We start from the raw sequence: 22,694 nt of genomic DNA, 5'->3' as shown, positions 1-22,694 counted from the left end.
ACACAAACATTCAAGTTAACGAAAAGAATACTTTTGTCCTATGGTTTTACAAATAAAGATATAAACAGGAACTTCCCCTTTGAAAATATTGTGGTATGCAAGCACTGTCTATTTTGTATTTTATATAGTAAGAATTATCAACTCCAGTAGTACAAAACAAATAATTTAATAATTTATTAGGTTCTGATTCTCATTCGTGTAAAAGAAAAAAACAATCCAAGTCTATGAACTTTCAAGAATAATGTATTGTCTGTATGTAGGTTGAACAATACCGTAACGTCATCTTCCATGGTCCAGAAGGAAGTTTGCAAGACTACATAGCATATCAGATAGCGGCCTGCATGAAGGTATTAACACATATATAGTAAATCATTTTGCAAATTGGAGTATGTACCGTTTCACCAAATCCATACATTTTCGACACAGCAAAAACAAGTGGCTGCAGGATCTACATGTGATATCATTAAAGTGGAAGTGGATGCTGGTTTCTCCAAGGAGCAGCTTGCAGAACTGTTCATCAGTAGCGGTAAGCTTATTTCAGCAGATTGACTTTGGTAATTTGTAGGAAAGTTTTTAATCGTACAAAGAAAGTAAATACATTAAAACATTTTGCATAGTGGGTGACGCGTTTTAACAGAACTCATGGTTTTCCATAATTTTACTTGGGATTTACATGATTTACTTTTAATGGTAAGTGTCTAAACTGAGGTAGAAATAAGTATGACAATCCAGCAGGGAGCTCTATAAAAGTTCATGACATTTAAGTAAAATTAATAGTTCTTTATTTGGCTTTTTTTCTGTCTTGTTCCTTTTTCCCTTTGCTTGTGAGCCTTTAAGTTGATAGCTGTGGTTCAAACCTACTGAATGAAAAATGAAAGTATTAGTGCCTTATTGTAGCTGTTCAAATGTTTAAATATGTATGGGAAGAGAAGTTATAATTACTAGTTCTTAAAAAGCCAGATCATTTGCTTTTGATATATGCTTGTTTACTAGATACTTAAGTGAGGTTCTGTGCCCAAGTTTTGTCATCGGGGCAGGCAAATGTTAGTGTGCTTGTGTTCTGTATCCCATTACTCCAGGATAAAGTTGAATTTCTGTTAAAATTAATAGTTTTCTTTTAAAAGATGGCAATAATTACTTGTAGGCTAAAGTCCCTTTACTTGGGTGCTCCATAATGAAGTATTCTCAGAGTGCTCCATAGGTTGTACCTGTGCACGTTCATGATGAATGATTGATAAGAGTGGAAAAAAAGGTAATAGTAGCCAAAGTAGGATGACAGTGTGAATGTTCAAAATAAGTATGGAACCAGAAGAATAGAGACACATGGATCAGTCAGATGTAGCAAGGAGGACATAAAAAAAAAGGAATAGAATAATGCTAGAAGTAAAGGACCAGGTAAATTTTTTTTCTGGAGGATTTGTTCATAAGTAGGTTTTACTGCAGTCTGCATACTCATACATTTAAGCTGGGATTTCTTTTATTTCACCACGGTATTAATCATACAGTAATAATAATAGTATATAAAAATAATAATATATAGCAATGTATATGAAATATAAAATAATATGTAATATATATAACATATTACACATAAGGTATTAATATAAGAGCCTGAAGGGTGATAGGACACTTTTTCTTCTTTGGTACTGTCCAAATTAATTTTGGCTCAAATACAGTTTTGCTGTGTGAAAGCTGTTCTCAGCTATGCAGCTGGTTTCACGCCTTTGAAGTCTTTTCCTTTTTTTTTTTTTTCCATTTCTGTTTTATAAGTTTTTAGTTATACTTTTCATTAAGAAAAAACAGCAACATAGTTTGAATCTAACCTTGGTAGCAAGACTTAATTTTCATCCAAAAATGCTGGACCTTTCTTTTATTACTCTGGCTTATTCTAGAGTGCTAGGATTTAAATTTTACCTTTCATCCAATATATTCATTCACGTTAATAATAAATGTGACATGTCATTACTTTTTGAGATAGCCTTGTATTTCACGAGCTGTGAATTTTATGTTTCACTTTCTCTACTGAAAGAGCCTGAGTTTTAGGCATTTGAGATTGGTATGTCTATGGATACAGTCTCCTGTTCTATCATGGTGAAACTTTGAAACAGAGCTTTGAGAGGATCAACCCCTAACTTTTCCTTCTTGGTATTGGCAGACCTGTGTGCAGTTTTGGGTGCCACAGTATAAGAAGGACATGAAACAATTGGGTGTCCAAAGGAGAGCTACAAAGATGGTGAAGGGTCCAGAGGGGAAGATGTATGAGGAGCAGCTGAGGTCCCTGGGTTTGCTCAGCCCAGAGCAGAGCAGGCTGAGGGGAGGCCTCATGGCGGCCTGCAGCTCCCTCACGAGGGGAGCGGAGGGGCAGGTGCTGAGCTCTGCTCTCTGGGGACAGCGACAGGACCCGAGGGGACGGCATGGAGCTGGGACAGGGGAGGGTCAGGCTGGGGGTTAGGGAAAGGTTCTGCACCCAGAGGGTGGTCGGGCACTGGGACAGGCTGCCCAGGGCAGTGGGCACAGCACCAAGCCAGTTGGAGCTCAGGCAGTGTTTGGATAGTTCTCTCAGACACGGTCTGATTTTTTGTGTGGTCCTGTACAAAATCAGGAGTTGGACTTGATGACCCTTGTGGGTCCCTTCAAACTCAGATTATTCCATGATTCTGTGATTCCCAGTGTAATTTCTATGTCAGGTTTTTTTGTTGGTTTTTTTTTTTTTTTCTCTCCCAGGAAATCCCAATCACAGCTGGGAGGTAACATGTGCCAGTGATTATTCCCACATATAATTTTGAGTGCCACCACATTGCTGGGAGAGAACACTTAGTCAGAATTCAGCTAGGCTTTGGCATTTACCCTGCAGGCCAGAAACTCATTCATGGTCTGGTTTATTTACTAGCCTCTGCGTCTGTAGGAAAGTTTCTTTTTCAGTGCTTTACTCCAAGTCAGTAACACACTTTTCTTAATAGCCTGTACTTGCATTTCAGCATTGTGCATCTGTGTCTGTTTTGATGCCTGTTTCTTTCCCCATTGTTTTGTCACATCTTCTCCCCTAGGAGAGCTCTCTCTTCCTCCCTCCAAATGGTTAAATCAGACCCAAAGGATTGTATTTAGGACTTGGTAAACCTGTCCTCCCTGCTGCCTAGCCATATCCTAGTATGGCTACATATCTTAGTAAAACAGGGCAGTAATAGTCAGGAATCATCAGCTACAGTCAGTCACTGCAGAAATGAGTGTGGTTCAGTGAAGGTCACGTAGAATGGGAAACCAAAGTATTCAGTGAGCCAAAACTTTAGGGAATTGCCAGTTGGAAGAATCTTCTTGTCAAAACTTCTTGGGTGTTTTTTGTTTGGCCATTGTTTTGTTTTGTTTTGTTTTGTTTTGTTTTGTTTTATTTTATTTTATTTTATTTTATTTTATTTTTATTTTTATTTTTATTTATTTTCTATTTGACTTCTGGGACTTTGCATGCAACCTCGTGTTCTCCTCAGAGAACCTCAAAAGCTTTCCAGACACATAAGAATGCGGTCTCTTAAAAATAAAAGAGCATTATAGGTTCCAGAAAAGCCCTCTTGGTCTTGGCTTCTCCTTCAGTGGCATTGAAATATCTGAAGATTTCCTTATGATCACCAACAGGTCTGACATCAGTGTCTTCAGTTCAGTCATAACTTAAATATATTCAAAGACTGATCTCAATCTCCTTCTCACCTAGCACAAACAATGTGTTGCTGCCCGGCTTTCACATGTAAAGAAGTGTATATAAAGAAGTGTATATTTGTCTGCTGGAACTCAGTCAATTGCTTTCTCCTGACAAATTTCATATTTGGAAGGACTGTTACCCTTAGCATTGTAAATACTGAGCAAGTTCAAGCCTAAGTGATGCCAGTGATTAGAACTGATCTGTTTCTAATATAATTCTTAACAGAAACTCAAGAGAGGTGTCAGTTTTGCCCCTAAGTGCAGGTGATTACTTTAGGCAAAAGTAAAGAAAGTGATGAACAGTGAGTGCATCACTGAGTCCGATGCCTAGGCACTGCAAGCAATTATCTTACAGTTTCTTAACAACATATTAGACGTTTTTGAAAAGTGGCTAGATCTCCCTGCTCGCTTGTGTTTTTTTCTTCTTGTTTTCAGTGAGTCCTTCTTGAAGCCTGTTCCAGACTACATTCCCATGTTTAAGATCTGTTTTCCAGCCTGAGTTTTTAATGTATGGTTTAAATGTTTGCTCTCTTGATGATTTCTTTTGTGTTTGTTTATTTTAGCTAGCTCTTTCCCCCTCATAACATTTACATCCCATGTATATGTACCATGTATTTGGAGACCATTCTTGTTCTCTATCAAAGTTTATTTTTCCTAAACAAAACAAGCTGAGACTGCATAATTTGATGGGCCTGTTATTTTCCAGACTTCCTATGTCCTTGTGCTCTCAGTATTGTGTTGAAGATCATGGTACTCTCTGATTTTCACCCATTCAGTTCTTTGATTTCTTTGTTGTTTTTTTTTTTGTTTGGTTGGTTGGTTTGGTTTGGTTTGTTATTTTTGTGTGTGTGTGTGTATGTTTTGTTTTGTTTTTAATGTCCCTTATAGCTTTTGTGATTTACATTATTGTTATAACTGCTAGCCATTCTGGTTTTGCACTGTTACTCATCATTTTCCTTCATGACCATCTTTAGTGTCACCTTCAACAAGTTCTGAAATAAACCAAAGGATGCTCAGGACAAGTGTTTTGTTTAATATTTGTATTAGAGAAGTATTGTTCTGGGATTTTGTGTTATGGGAATACTTGCAAAGACAAGTGTTCACCCAGAGAAGTTGTGGATGTCCTGTCCCTGGAAGTGTTTAAGGCCAGGTTGGAGCAACATGGTCTAGCTAGTGGGAGGTGTCATGGCAAGGGAGTTGGGATTAGATGATCTTTAAGGTCCCTGTCAACCCAAACCATTCTATGATTCTATAACAATATCTATTTAGGCCATAAGGTGCTGAAATCAGGAGGAAAAAAAAAAAAAAAAAGAAAAAAAAGAAATGTGAAAAAATTAAATATTTAATTTTAATGCCTGTTAGATTCAGGTGCTACTATTTCTCATCAAACTAGCCTCAACCTAGTTTTGATTATTTAGAAGATTCTTAGAGATATGGAATGACCTTTTGAAGAGAGGATAGTAGCAAACAAATAGTTAATCTCACCAAGTGATGAAGTTTCATATGAACATGGAATATTCTTTATCCATTTATCACTGCATGGAATAAAGAGTACATGTTAAAAGCTTAAGATGTATTAGCAGCAAAAGAAAGAAAAGTTTACAGAGATCTCTGCTATCGTCTTGCTATTTATTTTCAGTGTCCTAAAATCCTTTCTATATGTGAAGATTTCATTATAGTCATTTCAGGATTATTTTTAGCTTTTTATTTTTTTCCTTACTGCACAGTGTGAGATTCTTTCCACTGTTTTTATGCTTTTTGTTTTGTACATATAGTAGAACATGCTAAAAGGAAAAATAAAATATAAAAAAGCCTTTGTTGCACGAGTAGCATTAAAACTGTATACATAAATGAAAATCAATTTTTGTAAGTAGACATTAATGGGATTTTTATATTTCAGCATGTCTTGTCCCAGTTAAACAGCCTCCTGTAAGCAAGACAACCATCGTGATTTTAGAAAATCTAGAGAGAGCTTCTTTATCTGAATTACTAGGAGATTTCCTGGCACCTCTTGAGAATCGTAGTTCGGAAAACCCTTGCACTATTCAAAGAGGTATTTAAAGAATTTTGTATGGAGATATGTTTTTACTATGGTTTTATTATAATACACAACACTTGGAGGGGAACTTGGAGGAGAAAAACATAATTTGTTCAGTTTTTGTGCTTTATTGCAAAATACAATTAGCTAAAATCAGCATGTTAAATTTTAAGGATAGCTTGTGGTTTGTTTTTACCTTTCAAATAAAAGCAAGACACGGTTACTTAATATAAAGTCAGGTAGAGGCATCTGGGTATTTTAGTAAAATGTTTTTTTGTTTCATTTTTAGCAAATGGAGCTTCTGGTGCCTTTTACTTTCATGAAAACTGCTTTTTACTGGGAACGATAGCAAAGTGTCATCTTCATGGCTCTGACCTGCTAGTCCAGCAGCATTTCCGTTGGGTTCAGCTTAGGTGGGATGGGGAACCAATGCGTGGTTTGCTTCAAAGGTTTTTGAGAAGAAAAGTTATAAACAAGGTAAGCACAACTTGAATCAGCTTCACCTTCACGGTGATTTTGTTTATCACCGATTCTATGAAATATATACAGTGGTAATGTCAAAAGCTGATCACGTAACAGAATTGTTTCAGGAAAAAATATATTTCCAAGAATATTTGGGGTGTCTATCTGTAAACATCATGCTTGACTTAATATAGGAAGGTATGTACTTGTGGCATAAACACACAAGTAGGCTACAAGAATAATACTGCATGTAGTTGCTTATCCACCACATGAAATCTCCTTCAGTGTTTTTTTTTCATCTTCTGTGTGAGCATGATAAGGAAGAATCTGTTCGATAAATATTAATTGTCTGTGCATCTAAAATAAGATAGTTATATGCCCCGTGCATATTGTCTAAGCTTTATGCAGCAAAAAGTTTTTGTAAGGAACTCATACAGGAAAGAGAGGTGAGAAGCATTAGTAAGGAGGTTGTTTTGAGCCAATAGGCCTGCTGAAGTTGGAACAAAACACCAAAAGAGAATAAAGATGGAAGCCTATTTTAAAATGAGTAAATAAATTGATAGGAAATGGGAGGGGGAAAAAAAAAAAAGGGTGGAGGGGGGCAAAAGCAGAACTGGAATTTTGAATGTTATTTGGAAAAAAAGCATTCCTGTGTAATAGTAGCTGTTGTAGACAGGCAGTGTTAGAGAGGGGGAGGGGAGTTTAATCAGAACAGCTGCAAAGGAAGATAATCTTGGCCGCAGAGTTTTGGACAGGCTTAAAAAGAGAAATTGTTCTAGGAATAGGAAGAACTCGGTAGTAGAGAGTCCTGATCTGGGACAGCAGACCTAGTGTTAGTTCGGAGTGTACAGCTGTGCATATCTTGGTTATCCTTGAGGATGTCATCTTTTGTACCCTGTGCCATCTATCACAGTCTCATTTATAAAAGCTTACTAATTTGAAGAGATTGTAAAGATGAAATTTCAGTCATGGTAGTGAGGAAATTTTAAAACATTACTATGTATATACTATGTATATACTTTAATAGCAAGAACAGAAGTACAGAATATAAAGAATAAAGGGGAATGTATCGGTTGAACTCTTACCAGATTACTCCCCTTAGATTACTTTTTACAGTTTCTTTTTTTTCTCATGTTTACTTTTTTCCCTGTAAGTTTTAAATCTTTGTAATCGTTATGAGTCGTTTTCTGGCTGAGAGTCTGAATGATTTCCAGAATCCTTGCAAAGGATGGAGGAGAGTAGCAACTGTGTGTAGGCAAGACAGTAGGATGGTTGAAACTGCTGTCTTGCAAATATGCTGTAGTGCTGGAATGAAATACAGACCAGAGGACAGTGCAAAAGTATGTATCAGAATTCTCCTTCATCCTTTAAGGATAGAGGTTGCATTCTCAAGCCTACAATGGAGAATATCTAAAGTGTGATCTAAGTCCCTTTATGAAAGGACAGGAACACAATCCTAGGTCATTAAAGATCAGAGAGAAGGACTTTTCTTCATTTAAGTGCCAGGCCAAGAAATACAGCAAAGCAGGCAGCTGCAGAAGCTGCTGTATTTTGACTTGGCCGTAGGCATGGGCTGTATCAAACTGCTTTGACTACCAGAACTTGCAGCATCGTGTAACATGTCATTTTCAGGCTATTTTGTTTAGACTAACAGCAGTCCTTAGTCTCATAGGTAAGAGCCTAACAGTGTAATAGGTTCCTACCTCTGACTGAACTTGAGCAGAATTTGGGTAGTTGGCTCATTAAATTCTTTTTCGCTAAAACATGTATGCTGATGGTGGCTATTTGGAGGAAAAAAAAAAAAAAAAGAAAAAAAAAAGCATGTCTTCTTGTATCTTCATCTTAAATAATGACTATGAATGCCCAGTGCATTAGCCTGGGTTTTGTTTTTGTTTTTTAACGTGTGTGTGTGCCACATGATTTGGGTTTTAAAATAGGGGAGACCAATGTTAAAAGTAAAAGAAAAATTAATCTGTTTTAAAAATCTAAGGGAAAATAAAAGCACCTTCATTGTTTCAACAGTACGACAGTAGATTATTTCATAGATACTTGTTCTTTATTCTAATAACTTGCTTGTGCATTAATGTTCATGTTTTCAGATTAAAAGTTCTTTTTCTCCTTGTTCTGGAGATGTATTGGGAACAGTTTAAATGTTTTTCTACATTAATATTAAATTGTTCACCTGTAGACTCTGTTAGTTATTCCAGGAGCTCTGGCTTCAATGCTGGCAAATACTATCCCTAGTGCATCTTTTAAAGCTTCCTTTAATTCAAACTGCTCCAGAGGATAATCCTAGGATTAGGATGATGAAGACTGTAATTTGGACTCAGATGAGATAGAAGATCTTTTTGGCACCAAATAATTTTCCTTTAACAAGGCATACTAAAAATGTAAGTCTTACAGGAAGGCATTTTTCCTTCACTGCTACTAAATATAAAACTAAGTTAGAAACCCACTGACTATATGCCTGGATCAGACATTCCTGTTCAGTGTGATGGTATATTCTTTTATGTGCCCTATTTTTATTATATATATTGCATAGGATATGTTAAATGCCTCTTGTAATTCTAATCTTGAACACCATATAAAAAGCAATGTGGTCAAATTTGTGTCTCAGTTTCCAAAAACAAAGTAGGGGCATGTCAGTTCACTGATAAGGAGTCATAGTTGGGGAAATAAGGTTTAATACCAGAAGACTTCAGTATATGTCATAGAAAAGTTTGATCAGCTTTTGTCTGTTCTTGGTTTTCATGATAGAAGGAGGAAAAAAAAATTAAATTAAAAATAAAAAATAATAATAAAAAAAAAAAACAGGCCTTCTCAGGGCTTCAGGATAAGTGTTTACAGCAGAGGTCTTGCATTGTGTCAGTCATCTTTTCTCTCTCTGCAGTTCAGAGGCAAAGTACCTCCTCCATGTGATCCTGTGTGCAAGATCATAGACTGGATTCTTGCTGTTTGGCACCAGCTGAACTCTTGCTTATCTCGTCTTGGAGCACCTGAAGCTCTAATGGGGCCAAAACATTTCTTCTCTTGTCCAGTGGTGCCAGGGCACGGCCAAGCAACAGTGAAGTAAGATTTCTGTTTGTTTGACCCTGTTCAGTGCCAATCAAATATTTCCTACCAATATAGCTATTATGTTTATCCCCAAACTCATCTGACTCAGCATCCTTGGAAGTATTTTAGTGGAAGTTACTGAAAGCTTTAAGACTTTTGTTTGGTATTTAATTACCAGAAGGGCAATTTTGAAGGACAGAAGTGGGAACTGGGTGTCTAACACTGGTTAAAAATCAGTCTTTTGTTGTGACCTTTTAGTTATTTTCCAACACAGAGTTTCTAAAATAGTGTGTGTACGGGAACGACTAATTTTGCTCAGCCCTTTAAGGGTTCTGTTCTTCATTCCAAGACAGTACTATAAAGAAAACTTTTCACTGGGGAACAGATCAAAATAAGAATCAAGAATTCTGAGCTTGAAAAGTTGGTAAAGTTTCCTTTTGAAGTTGCATATGAGAGAAGTATGGGGAAGCAGAATGCTTTCTCACCCTTTCTAATGTCTGGTATCATTTCTAAACACATACAGTTTCACGGAAGGATTAGCTTAGAAAATAAGGCAGATACATTCTTTTTAGCTATGCACATGGTTAGATGTCCAGTGAAATCAAAGAAGAATGATGAAAATTTGTCTTTTCCTGCCTGGTACGTATCGCTTGAACATCTGCTCACATTCCAACCTCTGCAAACATTAGCAAGTGAAACAAGAAATACTTACAGAAATTTAAGCTATATTGATTTCATGATAGGATGTTGTTTGGCTATATTAGAAAGGTAACGAGCCCTAACGAAGATTCCAACTTACTCAGAACTCAAATAATGTGCTTTTCTGGAGTGTGTGACCTTACTTTTCTCACCATGTGATCATATTTTCTCACGTATGATCAGCATTCTCCTTGATTGCCCCTTCTGTTCCCTCTCTGACTTTTCTCCCCTATCAGTTTCTGCTCACCATTAGTCCAAGGTCCGTTTCTTAGTGTATGCACTAGCCTTCTCACCTTTTTCTCTGTCCAGATCTTGATAAATTTTGCTTGTTTATTTTCTCATCTCTCTCTGAAGGGCAAGGTTTTCTAATATCCAGAGTAATTATCGAATTCTAAATGTGGATTTAGCATTGGCTGAAAATGTTATGGTTGCTATGAAATAAAAAATGAATAAAGCACACCATGCATTTATCTCCTGTCTTCCTCTTGGTCCGTGTCCACTGAAACGTCTTAATCAGTTATTTATTGTAATGGTATCAGTAGAAGGCAGAAAAAGTGTTGCTTAGATACCTTAACTATGCATTTCTTGGTTTGGATTTGTCCTGAGTAACCTTGACTAGATTCACAATGCAGTATTTTGAGGTAATTACCACATCTCCATAATATCTTTCACAGTAGTGATATGCCACCTGACTCTTCATTTGAATGCAGTTTTTGTCTACTAATAAACAATTAGAAAGCACAGCTGCAGTGAGCACTTAGTAGACACTTCAGGTTTAGCAGCGTGACGCCTAACAGTGTAGTCATATAACTAGCAGTAAATAGGTTTAATTAACTGCTCACTGGTTGGTGTTATTTCAATCTAATTAGCCACTCCTGTCCTCTTGCCCCTCTTCTCCACTGCTATTCTGCTGCTTTTTGCATTTGTCAAAGCCTCTCTGAGTCAGTTCAATTCATTAACGTAGTAGCCAGCTATCTGGAAACTGAGTTAGGTCTGGACTGGGTGTTAGCGCAAGGTAAGTGGTAAAAGCAGGCAACTGGAAAGAGAGAGGGAGAGAGAAAGCACAACAGGAAATTGTGTCATGCTGTGAGCTCTTTCATGTAGCTTCACATGTTTTGGAGAGTAGGCTGAATAAATGAGGAAATTTTAGCTGCATTTTTTTGTTTATGATCTAGAAAATTAACAATGATGTTCTGATAGGGAAGAGTTCCTTTTTACAGGTCTTTTTCAGGGATGAGCGATACTACATCTTTCCAAAATACCAGGTACATCAAAGAACCGGGGATTTAATCAAAATGTGCACAAATGAAAACCAAACATGGGACTAAATTTAAACACCAGGCTGGAATTTTATTAAGAGAGGATGGCACTGTAAAGCCCATCAGCCATTAACTGTTAGATTAAATGTGCTAAATTAATTTTTATCTCTGCAGAATTCATTTCTGACTATTCCTACTAGCAATATTGCAGATAGTCAGAAGCTTACATGAGCAGAAAGTGAGAGATAAAGTTACAGTTTGGCAATTTATAGTAAACCAGTGTTTACTTTCATAGCTTAAGTCAGCTAGCAGAAGCAAATTGTGTCTACATGGAATGTATCTACAACATCGCGCTAAGAAGCTTCAAGGAACATCTTAAATATGCATTTTACAGCTTATTAGCTGTACTAATTCTTTTGTGAATTAATATAACTTTTACCAAGCTTATACAAGCACTTTACAGTATAATTATATGTCATAAAAATTCAATCTATGCTTCATAACTAATGAAAAATATATATTAAATGACTCATGCATTCTAAATTTAAAAAAAAAAAAGTTTTATTTCTAGCCAGCCAAAAGCCATCATTTGGGGTAATAAGATGGCTTCTGTGTATCAACATATGAGGAATATGGTTCACCTCAGTGAAACAGACTTTTTCGCTTTATTTTTTTCTGAATGGATTTCTGAGAAGCTGAAGCATCATTATAGCCTGTAATTTCATATGGACCTTTGATATAATTTATGTAGCTCTAAATTTTACTCATCTACATCCCACAAGACGGTAGTAAGGAGGGAGAAAAAAAAAAAAAGTTGTATTTGATTTTAAAAAGATTGATATAATGTGAAACAAGCCGTAGTCCTGAAACTGCTAGCCTTTCTCCCCTGAGAACTGTAAGCTGTGACAAATACCAGTAATTTATTTGTTAATACACTTTTTTTTCACTCATGTGCTAAAAAGGTGTAATATTTCTCTCTTAAGCAAAAATCCCACAAGAACCACATCCCATTGAATCAATTTTTTTGTAATCAGACCTGGTCTCTAAACCAGACAATCTGGAAAATCCACAGCATCCTGGAAACACAGTTCAGAATAGACCAAATAAACAAAAGGAGAGAGAGAGAGCAAGGCAGCTGTATAAAAAGAAAGGTCATGCAAGCTAGACGAGTTTGGAAATGGAAGAATACTAGAAAGGGTGAGATCAGGACTGAATAGCCCTTTTTTCCCACCCTGGCAGCAAATATGCTATGAATGAACACCTGCAAGCATGGAAACTTTTCCATGTGCTGGCAAAGGTGAAAGAGAGTTTTTTTCAGTTTGGTTTGGTTTGGTTTTGGTTGGTTGCTCGTTTTTTGTTTTTTTTTTCTTTTTAATATACATGGATACACATTTTTTCTGGGACATTCTTTCTTTAAGCTTTAGAAAGAAAATGATGGTTTATGTCCTCATTTGAAAGAGGAAAAGCATCAGATGGTAAACAGTTTGCCAAAGCCATCTGAGAAAAAAAAAAAAAAAAAAGTCAAATAATTGAATATAAAGCAAACAAATAAAACAGTTCCTTGATGAAATCAGTTCTTTGCTGATATTGGGTACAATGAGATGTCCAAAATATATGTGCATCCCGAAAGCACAAAATCTGATGTGCTACCCAAAGTATTACCCACAAATCTGGGGGGTTGATAATTTTCTCTGAGGCTAAAGAATTGTTTGTGCACCTACAGGTGGATGTCCAAGTTATGGAATGCTGTGATAGCTCCCAGAGTCCAAGAAGCAATACTCTCCAGAGCCTCTGTGAAGAGACCATCTGTACCAGGACAAACAATAGCCAAAAAAAATCCCAGTCAAGGTCAACAGGCTGTTGTTAAAGCTGCTCTCAGTATCTTGCTAAATAAAGCTGTGTTACATGGCTGTCCTCTACCCAGAACAGGTAAGAGTGAGCAATCAAAAAGGCAAGTAGTTGTATATTGCCAAAGCAAGGCTTTTGACCATTTGGTTCCTTTTGCAAAACTTCCACAAAACTTAACAGAGTTGTACAAATTTGTCAAAGAAGCACCATTTGCAACAATTCTTTCTAACATTGTTCTATTTTTGTTTCAGAGTTAGATAATTACATAGCAGATTTTAAGGGTGGAAACTTTCCTTTATCCATGGTCTCAAGCTACAAAAATTGTGGTAAGAAAAGAGGAGAAAATGCTTCTTGGAGAAAAGTGAGTACAAGTCCTCGCAAAAAGTCAGGCCACTTATCCTCCCAGTCATGGAATAAACAAGAGACAAATACTGAAGGTAAAGTTTTCTATTTAAATTGTGGGGAAACAAACAAACAAAAAAAAAAAAAAAAAAGTGGGGGTTTAAACTGAGTAGGTAGGAATGTAACTTTTTTCCACATCATGAATTTAAACTTTGCTACAAAATGGCACTTGTGTTTATGTTTACTCATTTTTTAAAAATGACTTTTTTTTCAAAAAAAAAAAAAATATTTCTTTGTCACTATGAGGTAACCTAATCAATTCCTTATTATTTTTATTTTTTTTTATAATGCCCTTCCTGTTGTGTGATAATGAGGTAGACTTTGGCTCTGATGGTGGGAGATAGAGCAATAGTTACATGTCACACTGATGAGAGTGATGCTTTGTCATTCCCTTCCTCAGTACTGGCTGTGAGGAAGCTTCGTTACTTGATTGCTTCCCTCCTTCGTCCCTTAAATCTGCACCTGATTTAGAGTACACACACAATGTTTTGGAGGGTTGTTCTGGTTTTTAAATCTTTATATCATGTAAGGCTTTGTGTCACCAGGTTTATGGGTGTGTATAAATGTGGAAGCTCTACTAGTAGCTGACACTTCTGAATTGTGTTTTCACCTCAAGATCATAAGCCATCTAACAAGCAGTTTACTACAAAGGGATATCATCTGGATATATGTAGAAGCAACATTCATTCTTTTGCAATCTGTCATTCTTGCATTCTTTTTTAGAGAACTTCATTTTATTTTTTATTGTATTCTTTTTTATATCTGTCTAGAAGTGAAACCTTGGAATGCCGTAACCAAATGCCATGTCGAACAGGGAAATTTCTAGAGGAGAAAACCAAATAACTTGTTTTTGCTATCTGAAAATGAAGGTAACTCTCCTTTAGACAGGAGAGTTAGGGAGGAATTTAGAGAGGATTTTTTTTTCCTTCATTTTAAATACAGGAAGATTTTAGTCTCAATTGCCTTATATATGAAAGACTGAAATACCTGATGCCTGGTACTTTTTAATGTTGAATTGAACGATTCATTTCTTCAGCTCTTGTTCAGAAAGAAATCTGCTTTTGCTGAACTGCAATTCTAATGTCCCAGTTCTGCTTTCTAGTTCTCTGGTTGAATTGTGAACAAATCTAACCCCACTAAGATTAATCTAATTCTACTAAGATCCCACTATGATTTGGAGAACTCAGATGAACATAAACTGAAGTAGGATGGTTAGCACTGTACTTTGTATGCAGAGATGCTTTGGGAGTCGAGTTAATATCCGTAAATAAGTTTTTTGGTTGGTTGGTTGTTTTTTTTTGTTTGTGTGTGTGTGTGTGTGTTGTTTTTTTTTAATGGTGAATTTAATTTCGTTTCTGCTATGTTGTTCATATTAAAAGTGTTGAGGGATTTTTTTGAAACAGCAAAAATCCCATGGCTTGCTGTAGCTGAGCAAACCAACCTACCAGGGCAACTATGAGAAGTTCCCATGACAGTATTCCCACATTGCCCAATTGAGGAATTCAGAAAAATATTGTTACCAGTAGCTGGCTTCAAGGACAAGGTCTATGCGACTGCTAATCACAAGGGGGTTGTTTTCTTGCGAGTGGGGTTGTTTTCTTGTAGTTGTTTGTCTGAGTGCTTTTGACCAATAATCTTGTGTGAAACACTGTCCGCCCCTGTTAAGTTCACTATAAAAGTTAGGCTATTCGGGCAATAAAATGGAGCATGATCTGACTCTACTGGTGTCTGTCGTGCTTTCAGCCGTGCTTCCTGCAACATAAAAGTACGGGCAGATTATTTGATTTTTCTTAAATGAAGTTAAATCTTTACCCATTCATAAGTGATTTCTGTTTGAGAGAACCAGTAACAGTGCTTTGCACAGAAATCTGATGTTCTGACTTCCACAAAAAGGCATCACTCTTGCTATTTTAGCAGTCCCATATGGACCTGATGCTACTCTGAACAGTTTGAAGGGATGTATTCTGAACTTTGGAAGACTTTAGTTATTTAGCCAGTAAATGAGAGCATATTTTCCCCATTTATCACAGGTTGTTTTTGTTTTTTTTGAAGAATTCAGCAGACATAATAATACACTAATAACTCAAACTCTCTTTTCTGCAGGTGTAAAATCTAAGACTATGTTGCAACCAAACTGTAAGAAAAGAGCTTCTCTTGCCACAAAGTAAGTTTTAATCTTTGATATTTGTAACACGTAGGAACAATAAAGATCTTGAAATGGTGTGGTAACGCAGCACCTAACAATGAATAGATGAAGAGTTTACACTTGATAATGTTTTGTCTTTACATCTGAATAAAAGAATGCTATTTAATTTTCATGTCTGAGAGAAAATAAAATTTGTACACTTGGTATTATTTTAGAATCAGTTTCTATAATTCAAAGCTTGCAGCTCCTTGTGCTCTTTTTACGTAACAGAATAAAGTATGTCTTAAGAGTATTATGTAACATTTATTCAACCATAAAAAGCCAACCTTATGCTTTTTTCACTTGGCATTGTATTTAAAAAACAAACAAACGAACAAATAAAAACCCTCCTCTGGGTGTTTTGGCTTACTGAATAGCAATTTGAAGTTGTACCATACCTGCACTTTATTCTAAATAACACCGAGTTTCTCTAAGAAAGGGTATGAATTAGTCACATAGAACTGCGTTTGAGATTTGACTTTAGTCTGAAACCTTTATGCCATCATATTCACAGGAACAGAGAACATAGAATACTTTATGCTTCCAGTATGCTGGCTTTTTAAAATCAAAGTGTTTGGAATTAAGTCCAATGAAGAGATGAGAATAAAATTGGTTGCACCATTAAAAGATAATAATAATAATAATAATAATACAGTGGGCAGAAGAATCCCTTCTTAGAATTTCAGGTTAGAGAGAATGATTTGAATAGACAGGAGATCTGTTATGATAATAGCAAATATTTACAACTGCTACTGCCAATGAATTAGATATTTTTCCTGTTTGTAGTAGTAAAAACGTTTGGAAATAAATTACTGTTTTCCAGGTGTATATAGTATTTATTTTATAAAATTCTATATCTTGTTTTGTTTGTGGTTTGTTTTGGGTTTGGATTTATATTTATTTTTTTTACTAGGTCTTCAGAGAATGATCAATTGAGAACATTAAATCTAGAGCAAAGGCTGTCCCTTGGTTCTGATGATGAAGTAGATCTTGTGCAGGAACTTCAAAGTATGTGTTCCAGCAAATCTGAGCCTGATATAAGCAAGGTAAACATAAGGCTTTTAAATAATTTACATAATTACCATATGCAGCTGTTTGCTACATGCTTAAAATAAATTTTTAATTTATAAGCACTGCTTGAACTGAAAAAAATTGTAAAGTTAGCTGGCAATAAACCAAAGTCAACTAATAAATAATACATTTGAAGGAGAGTGTTCTGGTTTAATACACATTATTTTAAATTACACCTTCACTATCTTGTATTACAGAGCTTTTTGCAGTAGAGGCTGAAATTTATTAGTTCATAAGTGCTGCAGACAATAGCCTTCTCTGCGTTACTGTTCCCCATATTATCTTTCATGTTATTATTGCTTCCTCTGGGAAACTTTTTTGCAGTCCTAAAGACAGAGAAAGTTTTTCTCGGTATGCATTGCACATTTTGTTTGTATAATGTAATCTCATTAGCCATCGTAGAACTGGCTCAAAGCTCATCTGCTGTGTAGGCAAAATTACGTTTTGCTGCCTCATGCAGCAAATGGGGCATAGATTAGCACAATTCTTTTTTCTGGCAGAAGAGAGTGAAAGGACCTTGCAAGACTCCTAAGTCTATGACTAAGACTTATGCTGGAATGGATTTTGGGGGGTTATGGGAGGTCTGTTGAGCAGAAGGTAGAGATGTGGATCTTTCTCACTTTTCCTTCCATAGCAAAAGCATCCAGATCTCCCTGTAGCTATGGCTATTTTTCTATTTTCTTTGTTTTCTTCCTGGCAGAGCTGAGGTAGATGTCTGCAACAGCAGGCTATGTTCAGACTGGAGTAGCTGATCCGTGTCTTTGGAAACACAGAGAGCAAGCAAGCTTCTGCAGTCCTAGGCTGTTGTCTAGTTAGGCCATCCATTATATCCTCTAGGATCGCCTTGAACAATAGTCTCATTAGTTTTGCTTTATTAAGTATTCTGTTTATCCTTAGAAGACAAACACATTTTTATTAAGAAATGCTATGTTTGGGAAGATTTTTCAATGCATTTAATTAAATTCTTCATTATGTGATTTTTGTTTTGGTTTGGTTGGTTGGTTTTGGGCGGGAGTTGGTAGGCTGTGGCTTGTTTTGATTGATTTTTTTTTTTTTTTTTAATAAAAAAAAAGTATTCGCAATACTTGGATGAGTCACATTCTCCAAGCTGGTCAGTTAATCACTAAGTCAGCTAACAGGGATTTACGGTATCTGCCCTTGAAAGAATGGGATGTGCTTAAAGAAATGGTAACCAACTTAAAGTTGTGTTTAATAACATTTAAAATGTAATTGGTTGTTGACAATTCAAGGAAATGTGGGCTAGATGAGGAAGGAGATAGATGTCACTGTCTTTTGTTCGGTTTCCTCATCATGGGTGGAACCATCCATGGTAGCAATTTCTGTTAATTCCCTAACTGCCTGGTAGAGGCTTACGGAAGTAAGGGTGCTGTTGTGTGCTTGCTTTGTGTGATGTAATTTCAGGCTGCCATCAAAATAAGCACATCAACTTTCTAATTTGCCTTTTCACTACGTGTTCCTGCTGCCTCTGTTATGATGGGACTGAGTACTTTTGCAGTTGCAGGGTGAATTGGGTCACCATGCCCCAGGATAAAATACCTAGTTCTCAGCAAGGTCAGAAGGTTGATCAGATTGTATCTGTTACTTCATGGTCACAAATTTTGATGGAATATAGCAGGAAAGAAATATGGCAGGAGGAAGAGAACAGGATCATTTCTTTCTGTGACATCCCTGAAGCTTGATAAAATGTAACAGGAAACTACCCTTAAGCTTCACTATCTAGTATTGCTCTGAAAAAGATGCTCAGTGTTCTCTGACAATGGTCAATGTTAACTCTCTCTCTCTCTCTTTCTCTTTTTCTCCCCCTCTCTTTCTCCTTCCCTCCCTCCCCTTTAAATTCTGTCAAGAGTAAAAGGAAAGTTATTTTATTTGTTCATTGCATATTTATGCGTTGCTACTATACACTCTCATTATGCAACTACATGAAAATCAAGTCAAGATTCCAAAATTTGGCAAACAGAAACATAATTTCTTGTGAGAATAATAATGAATTCATAATTTCTTATCATTTTTAGATTGCAGATTCTAAGGATGCACTACTGATGTTCAACAACTCTCAGAACAATCCTGTATTTTCAGGAAGTGGTACTAACCCAAGTAAAACAACGAAACAAAAGGTAGGTGAAGAGTTTTGTAGTAGTACTGAAAGTGTCTAAAGTTTAGGTGTCTCTAAAATCTGAGTTCCTGATTGGATACAAAGAATGAGTGTTCCAGTGCCCTGTTTATTATGAGAATAAACTGTCATGATTCTTAGGAAACTCGCTGGACACACCATGCCAAATTTCTTCCATGTGTCTTAATGGAAACGAAGATTTATTAAACAATGAATGTATTTGCTACACGTTTTTCATGTTTACATGAAGCCCTCTCCCTAGGCCAAGTATTGTTAACATTCCTTCAACATTGTAAGTTATTTGTATCAGATTTTGAGAGAAATAAAAGCTCTGGTTTCTTTTTTCTTTCTTTTTTTTTTTTTTGTTAACTAAGTAAATCTATTTAATAAGTTTGCAAAAGCTGAAAACTTCTTTAAATTCTTGATGTAAAATTACTGGCTCATGGTTTATTTTTGTACCCACTTTTGCAGTGATTACCAAAATATGTAAGATTTCAAACCAATATTTTCCTAAGTGTTTTTATCTCAGTAGAATTGAGTCACTCTGGTGTCAGAGCTCTCAGTGGGTGAGATTTTGAGAAGGTATATAATCAGAGTTTTTGAAAAGTATGATTTTCTTGTTTAAAAGTTTTATTTCTCTGCCTAGCTATCTATTACTCTACAGTTGTCTTGGCATATTATTTATGAGATGCAAAAGCAACACGTTGTTATAAGGTTGGTGGCTCTGTGAAAAGAGAGTCTAAATGTGAACAAACTTCACTACCTTAAGAGTAGCTTCAGAGTGGGAAGGTACATTCAATACTACTGGAATATATATCAGATCCACTATCTGTTCTTTTTTTTTTTTTTTTTTTTACTGAAATTAAAAATAATTGTTTAAGGGTTAAACAACCCTACTAAGTGTAAAGATATACTATTCCCACCTTAGTTTTCATTCTTTGGATGATAATTTCCTTTTCTTTATTGTTTTTGAACATTGAGAGTATTTGTGACCATACAGCTCAATTAACCTTAGCCAGCACAGAGTCTGTTGTCCGTGTTCTCTTAATAGGCATTCAGAGACTTGGGTTCCTCTGGAGATCAACCCAGACACTGTCTGACTGTGGTGAATTGTATTTTGGAGGTACACTGCCTATTCTCTGTCAGTACAGTGAAGTACCCCTGAAAATAGTTTAACTTGTGCACCTAAGCATTAAAAAAAAATGAAGTTAGATGAGATGACTTACCACCCTGACCATCATCTTTTTTCATATTCAAATATTCAAAATGTTAAAAATATTGTTTGTAATTTTACTTGAAATCCAGAGAACAGACTTCACTGAATGGAAACAATTTTAACATTGCAGATCCATGTTTAGGTATACTGCTTTTGACTGTTTCTCTAAACACGTTAATTTCAGACAGTCTAAATCGGACCTTTATGTAGTAACAATGCTTAGATAATTTGGCAAGTCAGCTGACCTGATCATTCCCACTATAATTTTTTCATAGTGAATTCGGTTTACTTTTAAAAATCCTTCTAACAATGTAAGGCATAACTAAATGTCCGTTTTTCCCTTTTAGCTGTGGCTGCAGCTGCCATTTCTCTTCTATGAGGAAAGAAAAAAAAAAATGTTACTTTGAAAATTGAGATATTTGAGAATTAAATTTAAGATTTTTGAATGCCAATGCAAAAACCTCATTGACTTTTCTTCTTTTGGTATTTTAATATGCTCATGAGATTTCCTTTCAATCACAGAAGGAAAAAAAAGCCATAGTTCACCAAGTAATAACACACCGTCATATTAAACTGCAAAGGATTGCAAATAGCAAAGGTTTTGTAAGGGCACAGGGTTGAATGGCTGTTTTTCAGGTCAAGTATAATAATTATTTATACAAAAAATGCTTTCTTTTATTCACAGGATGGAACCCGTCCTCTCAGCAGCAGTCGAACTGTAGAAAGCAGCAACAGTAAAGCAAAGACAGAGCTGGGTGGTTCAAGAGTTAAATCTTTTCTTCCTGTACCTAGAAGTAAAATCACCCAGCCTTCTCAGAATACTAAAAAAAGCAGCAGCAGTAATACAAGGCAAATAGAGGCAGATAACAACACAAAAAGAGAGATTTGGAATTTGCACAAAAAAGAACAAATAGAAAAATCTAATAAATAAACCTGCCTACCATACAATTTTCTGTGTTCACATAATCTCTATTGCAAAGAACCAAGTACTCAAATTTGTAAATACTTTTTTAAAATAAACTGTTTCCCTGTAATGTAAAGTTTGTACAGGACCACAGTTTTGTTTGTATGTAAATCAGCTGGAAATTATATTGTTTTAAATGTCAAAAACTGGCAGTTTTGCCACCTTCATAGATTTCTTTTCCTGTTATGAAAATGACTCTTGTTTAAATGATAATATTCAGGGGTATTACCACAAGATTCTGTTTGTGTATATACTGTACATAAATATATTCTATTAAGTTCACGTGTTAAATTACATTCAGATGAGTTGCACAATATGTACAGTACTGGCTTAAAGCTATTGTACATGCATTTTAAAGACATGTTTTTATCTTCAGTTAATGAAAAATTAATGGAATGTGGCAATAACTAAAATGATCAGAAGTGCATATCAGTTACTTTCAGCTACAAGCCATATTAAATACTTTGATTTCCCCATCATCTGCCTGCTGAATTGCAATTCTGTTTCTCCCAAGCTTCTCTTCATCTTAAATGTTATGAATTTGTGTTACAACTTTTATCTTTCAAAAAAGGAAAGAGATTGAGAAATTAAAATGCAATAAAAGTTATTTTTCTCAGACTCTTATTCTTTGATAAATTGAAGAAAATGTGGTCATTTATTAACTTAGTTTTTCTTGTATACTGTAAAAACAAAAAATTATATGCTTCATTAGTGTTTTTTAAAGTACACAAGAAATAATAGTGTTTTATGGAAACAAATTTTACTGAAAAGGAATTTGAGCACAAGCTTAACTACAGTATTACAAGAGAGAATGGAGTAGCGATAACATGAGTTATTATGTAATTATCAATTTCTATTGTGGATTTAAGATGTAATTGCTGTGAAATGATACTTGAGTTGCAGTTAAAATGAAGTCTTTTTCATTTTTCCCCACTACAGAGGCAGAACATTTTCCCAGGACAGAGTCTCGATGAAGGGAATATTTCCCCAGTCTCTCCTTATGGTAGTACAGTTATTTACTTGTGCATTGTTATAACGTGGCAACACTCGCTGTCTAGATACCTCATTAGATATGTAGAGGAACGTGTAGAGTTATCTTGAGGTCAGACTTAGTTGCCTTCTGTTGAGTTACTAGGAGATGGTCTTGAGAGCTATGGACATGGTCACGCCTATAATTTACACAGTAGCTTTTTTCTCAAGATAAATCTGAAAGAGGAAAAAATGACAAAACTGTTTCCTACCAGTTCACCTTTATATGTAAAACAGTCATCCCAAACTCATGTCAATAAAATTTTTGTACTGCATAGTGTCTATCTTTGTCTCTTAGTTTGTATGTTTGTGTTACCTCTATAGATACACTATATTAGAAGTTTATTTCTGTAATCGTTTCCCTTATGGTATGGCTAGAAAGCATTATGATTTTCAGTAACCACTGTTTTATTAGCACTTCAATACTTTGTGCAATAGTACTAGTTATATACAACTGAATAAGGGTAATTGCTGTAGAGGCTGTTTTTTGGTATTAATTTTGGTACTGAAAAATGGGATGCTGCTTCTACAGTTGATTTTAGAGTAGAATGAGTCAGCTGTGAAGGGCTGTAGGTCAGAGAAGCTGCTCTCAGAAGTTAGCATCCTTTATGTGCTGTAGTTACCACACAAGGTGCAATATCAAGAT

General features: G+C 35.7%; 1 protein-coding gene across 4 annotated transcripts in view; it reads left to right on the top strand.

Annotated features, from left to right (window-relative positions):
- CTTNBP2 (cortactin binding protein 2) overlaps window positions 1-22,323 on the top strand; it is an 88,048-nt gene extending 65,725 nt beyond the window's left edge. For 3 of the 4 annotated variants that reach the window (XM_068669554.1, XM_068669555.1, XM_068669556.1), the window contains exons 13-23: window positions 261-347; window positions 427-526; window positions 5,591-5,743; window positions 6,018-6,205; window positions 9,081-9,259; window positions 12,926-13,131; window positions 13,302-13,487; window positions 15,556-15,616; window positions 16,551-16,683; window positions 18,742-18,843; window positions 20,741-22,323. In XM_068669554.1, coding sequence (XP_068525655.1) covers window positions 261-347; window positions 427-526; window positions 5,591-5,743; window positions 6,018-6,205; window positions 9,081-9,259; window positions 12,926-13,131; window positions 13,302-13,487; window positions 15,556-15,616; window positions 16,551-16,683; window positions 18,742-18,843; window positions 20,741-20,986 — 1,641 coding nt within the window. In that variant the 3' untranslated portion in view covers window positions 20,987-22,323. Of the gene's footprint in view, window positions 1-260; window positions 348-426; window positions 527-5,590; window positions 5,744-6,017; window positions 6,206-8,388; window positions 8,581-9,080; window positions 9,260-12,925; window positions 13,132-13,301; window positions 13,488-15,555; window positions 15,617-16,550; window positions 16,684-18,741; window positions 18,844-20,740 lie in introns of those variants that run through there. The other variant, XR_011092026.1, reaches the window with a different exon arrangement.
- The last annotated feature ends 371 nt before the right edge of the window (window positions 22,324-22,694 follow it).

This window comes from Anas acuta, chromosome 1 (genome assembly GCF_963932015.1).
Source record: "Anas acuta chromosome 1, bAnaAcu1.1, whole genome shotgun sequence".
NCBI lineage: Eukaryota > Metazoa > Chordata > Aves > Anseriformes > Anatidae > Anas > Anas acuta.
This window is presented reverse-complemented; position numbering and strand designations above follow the sequence as displayed.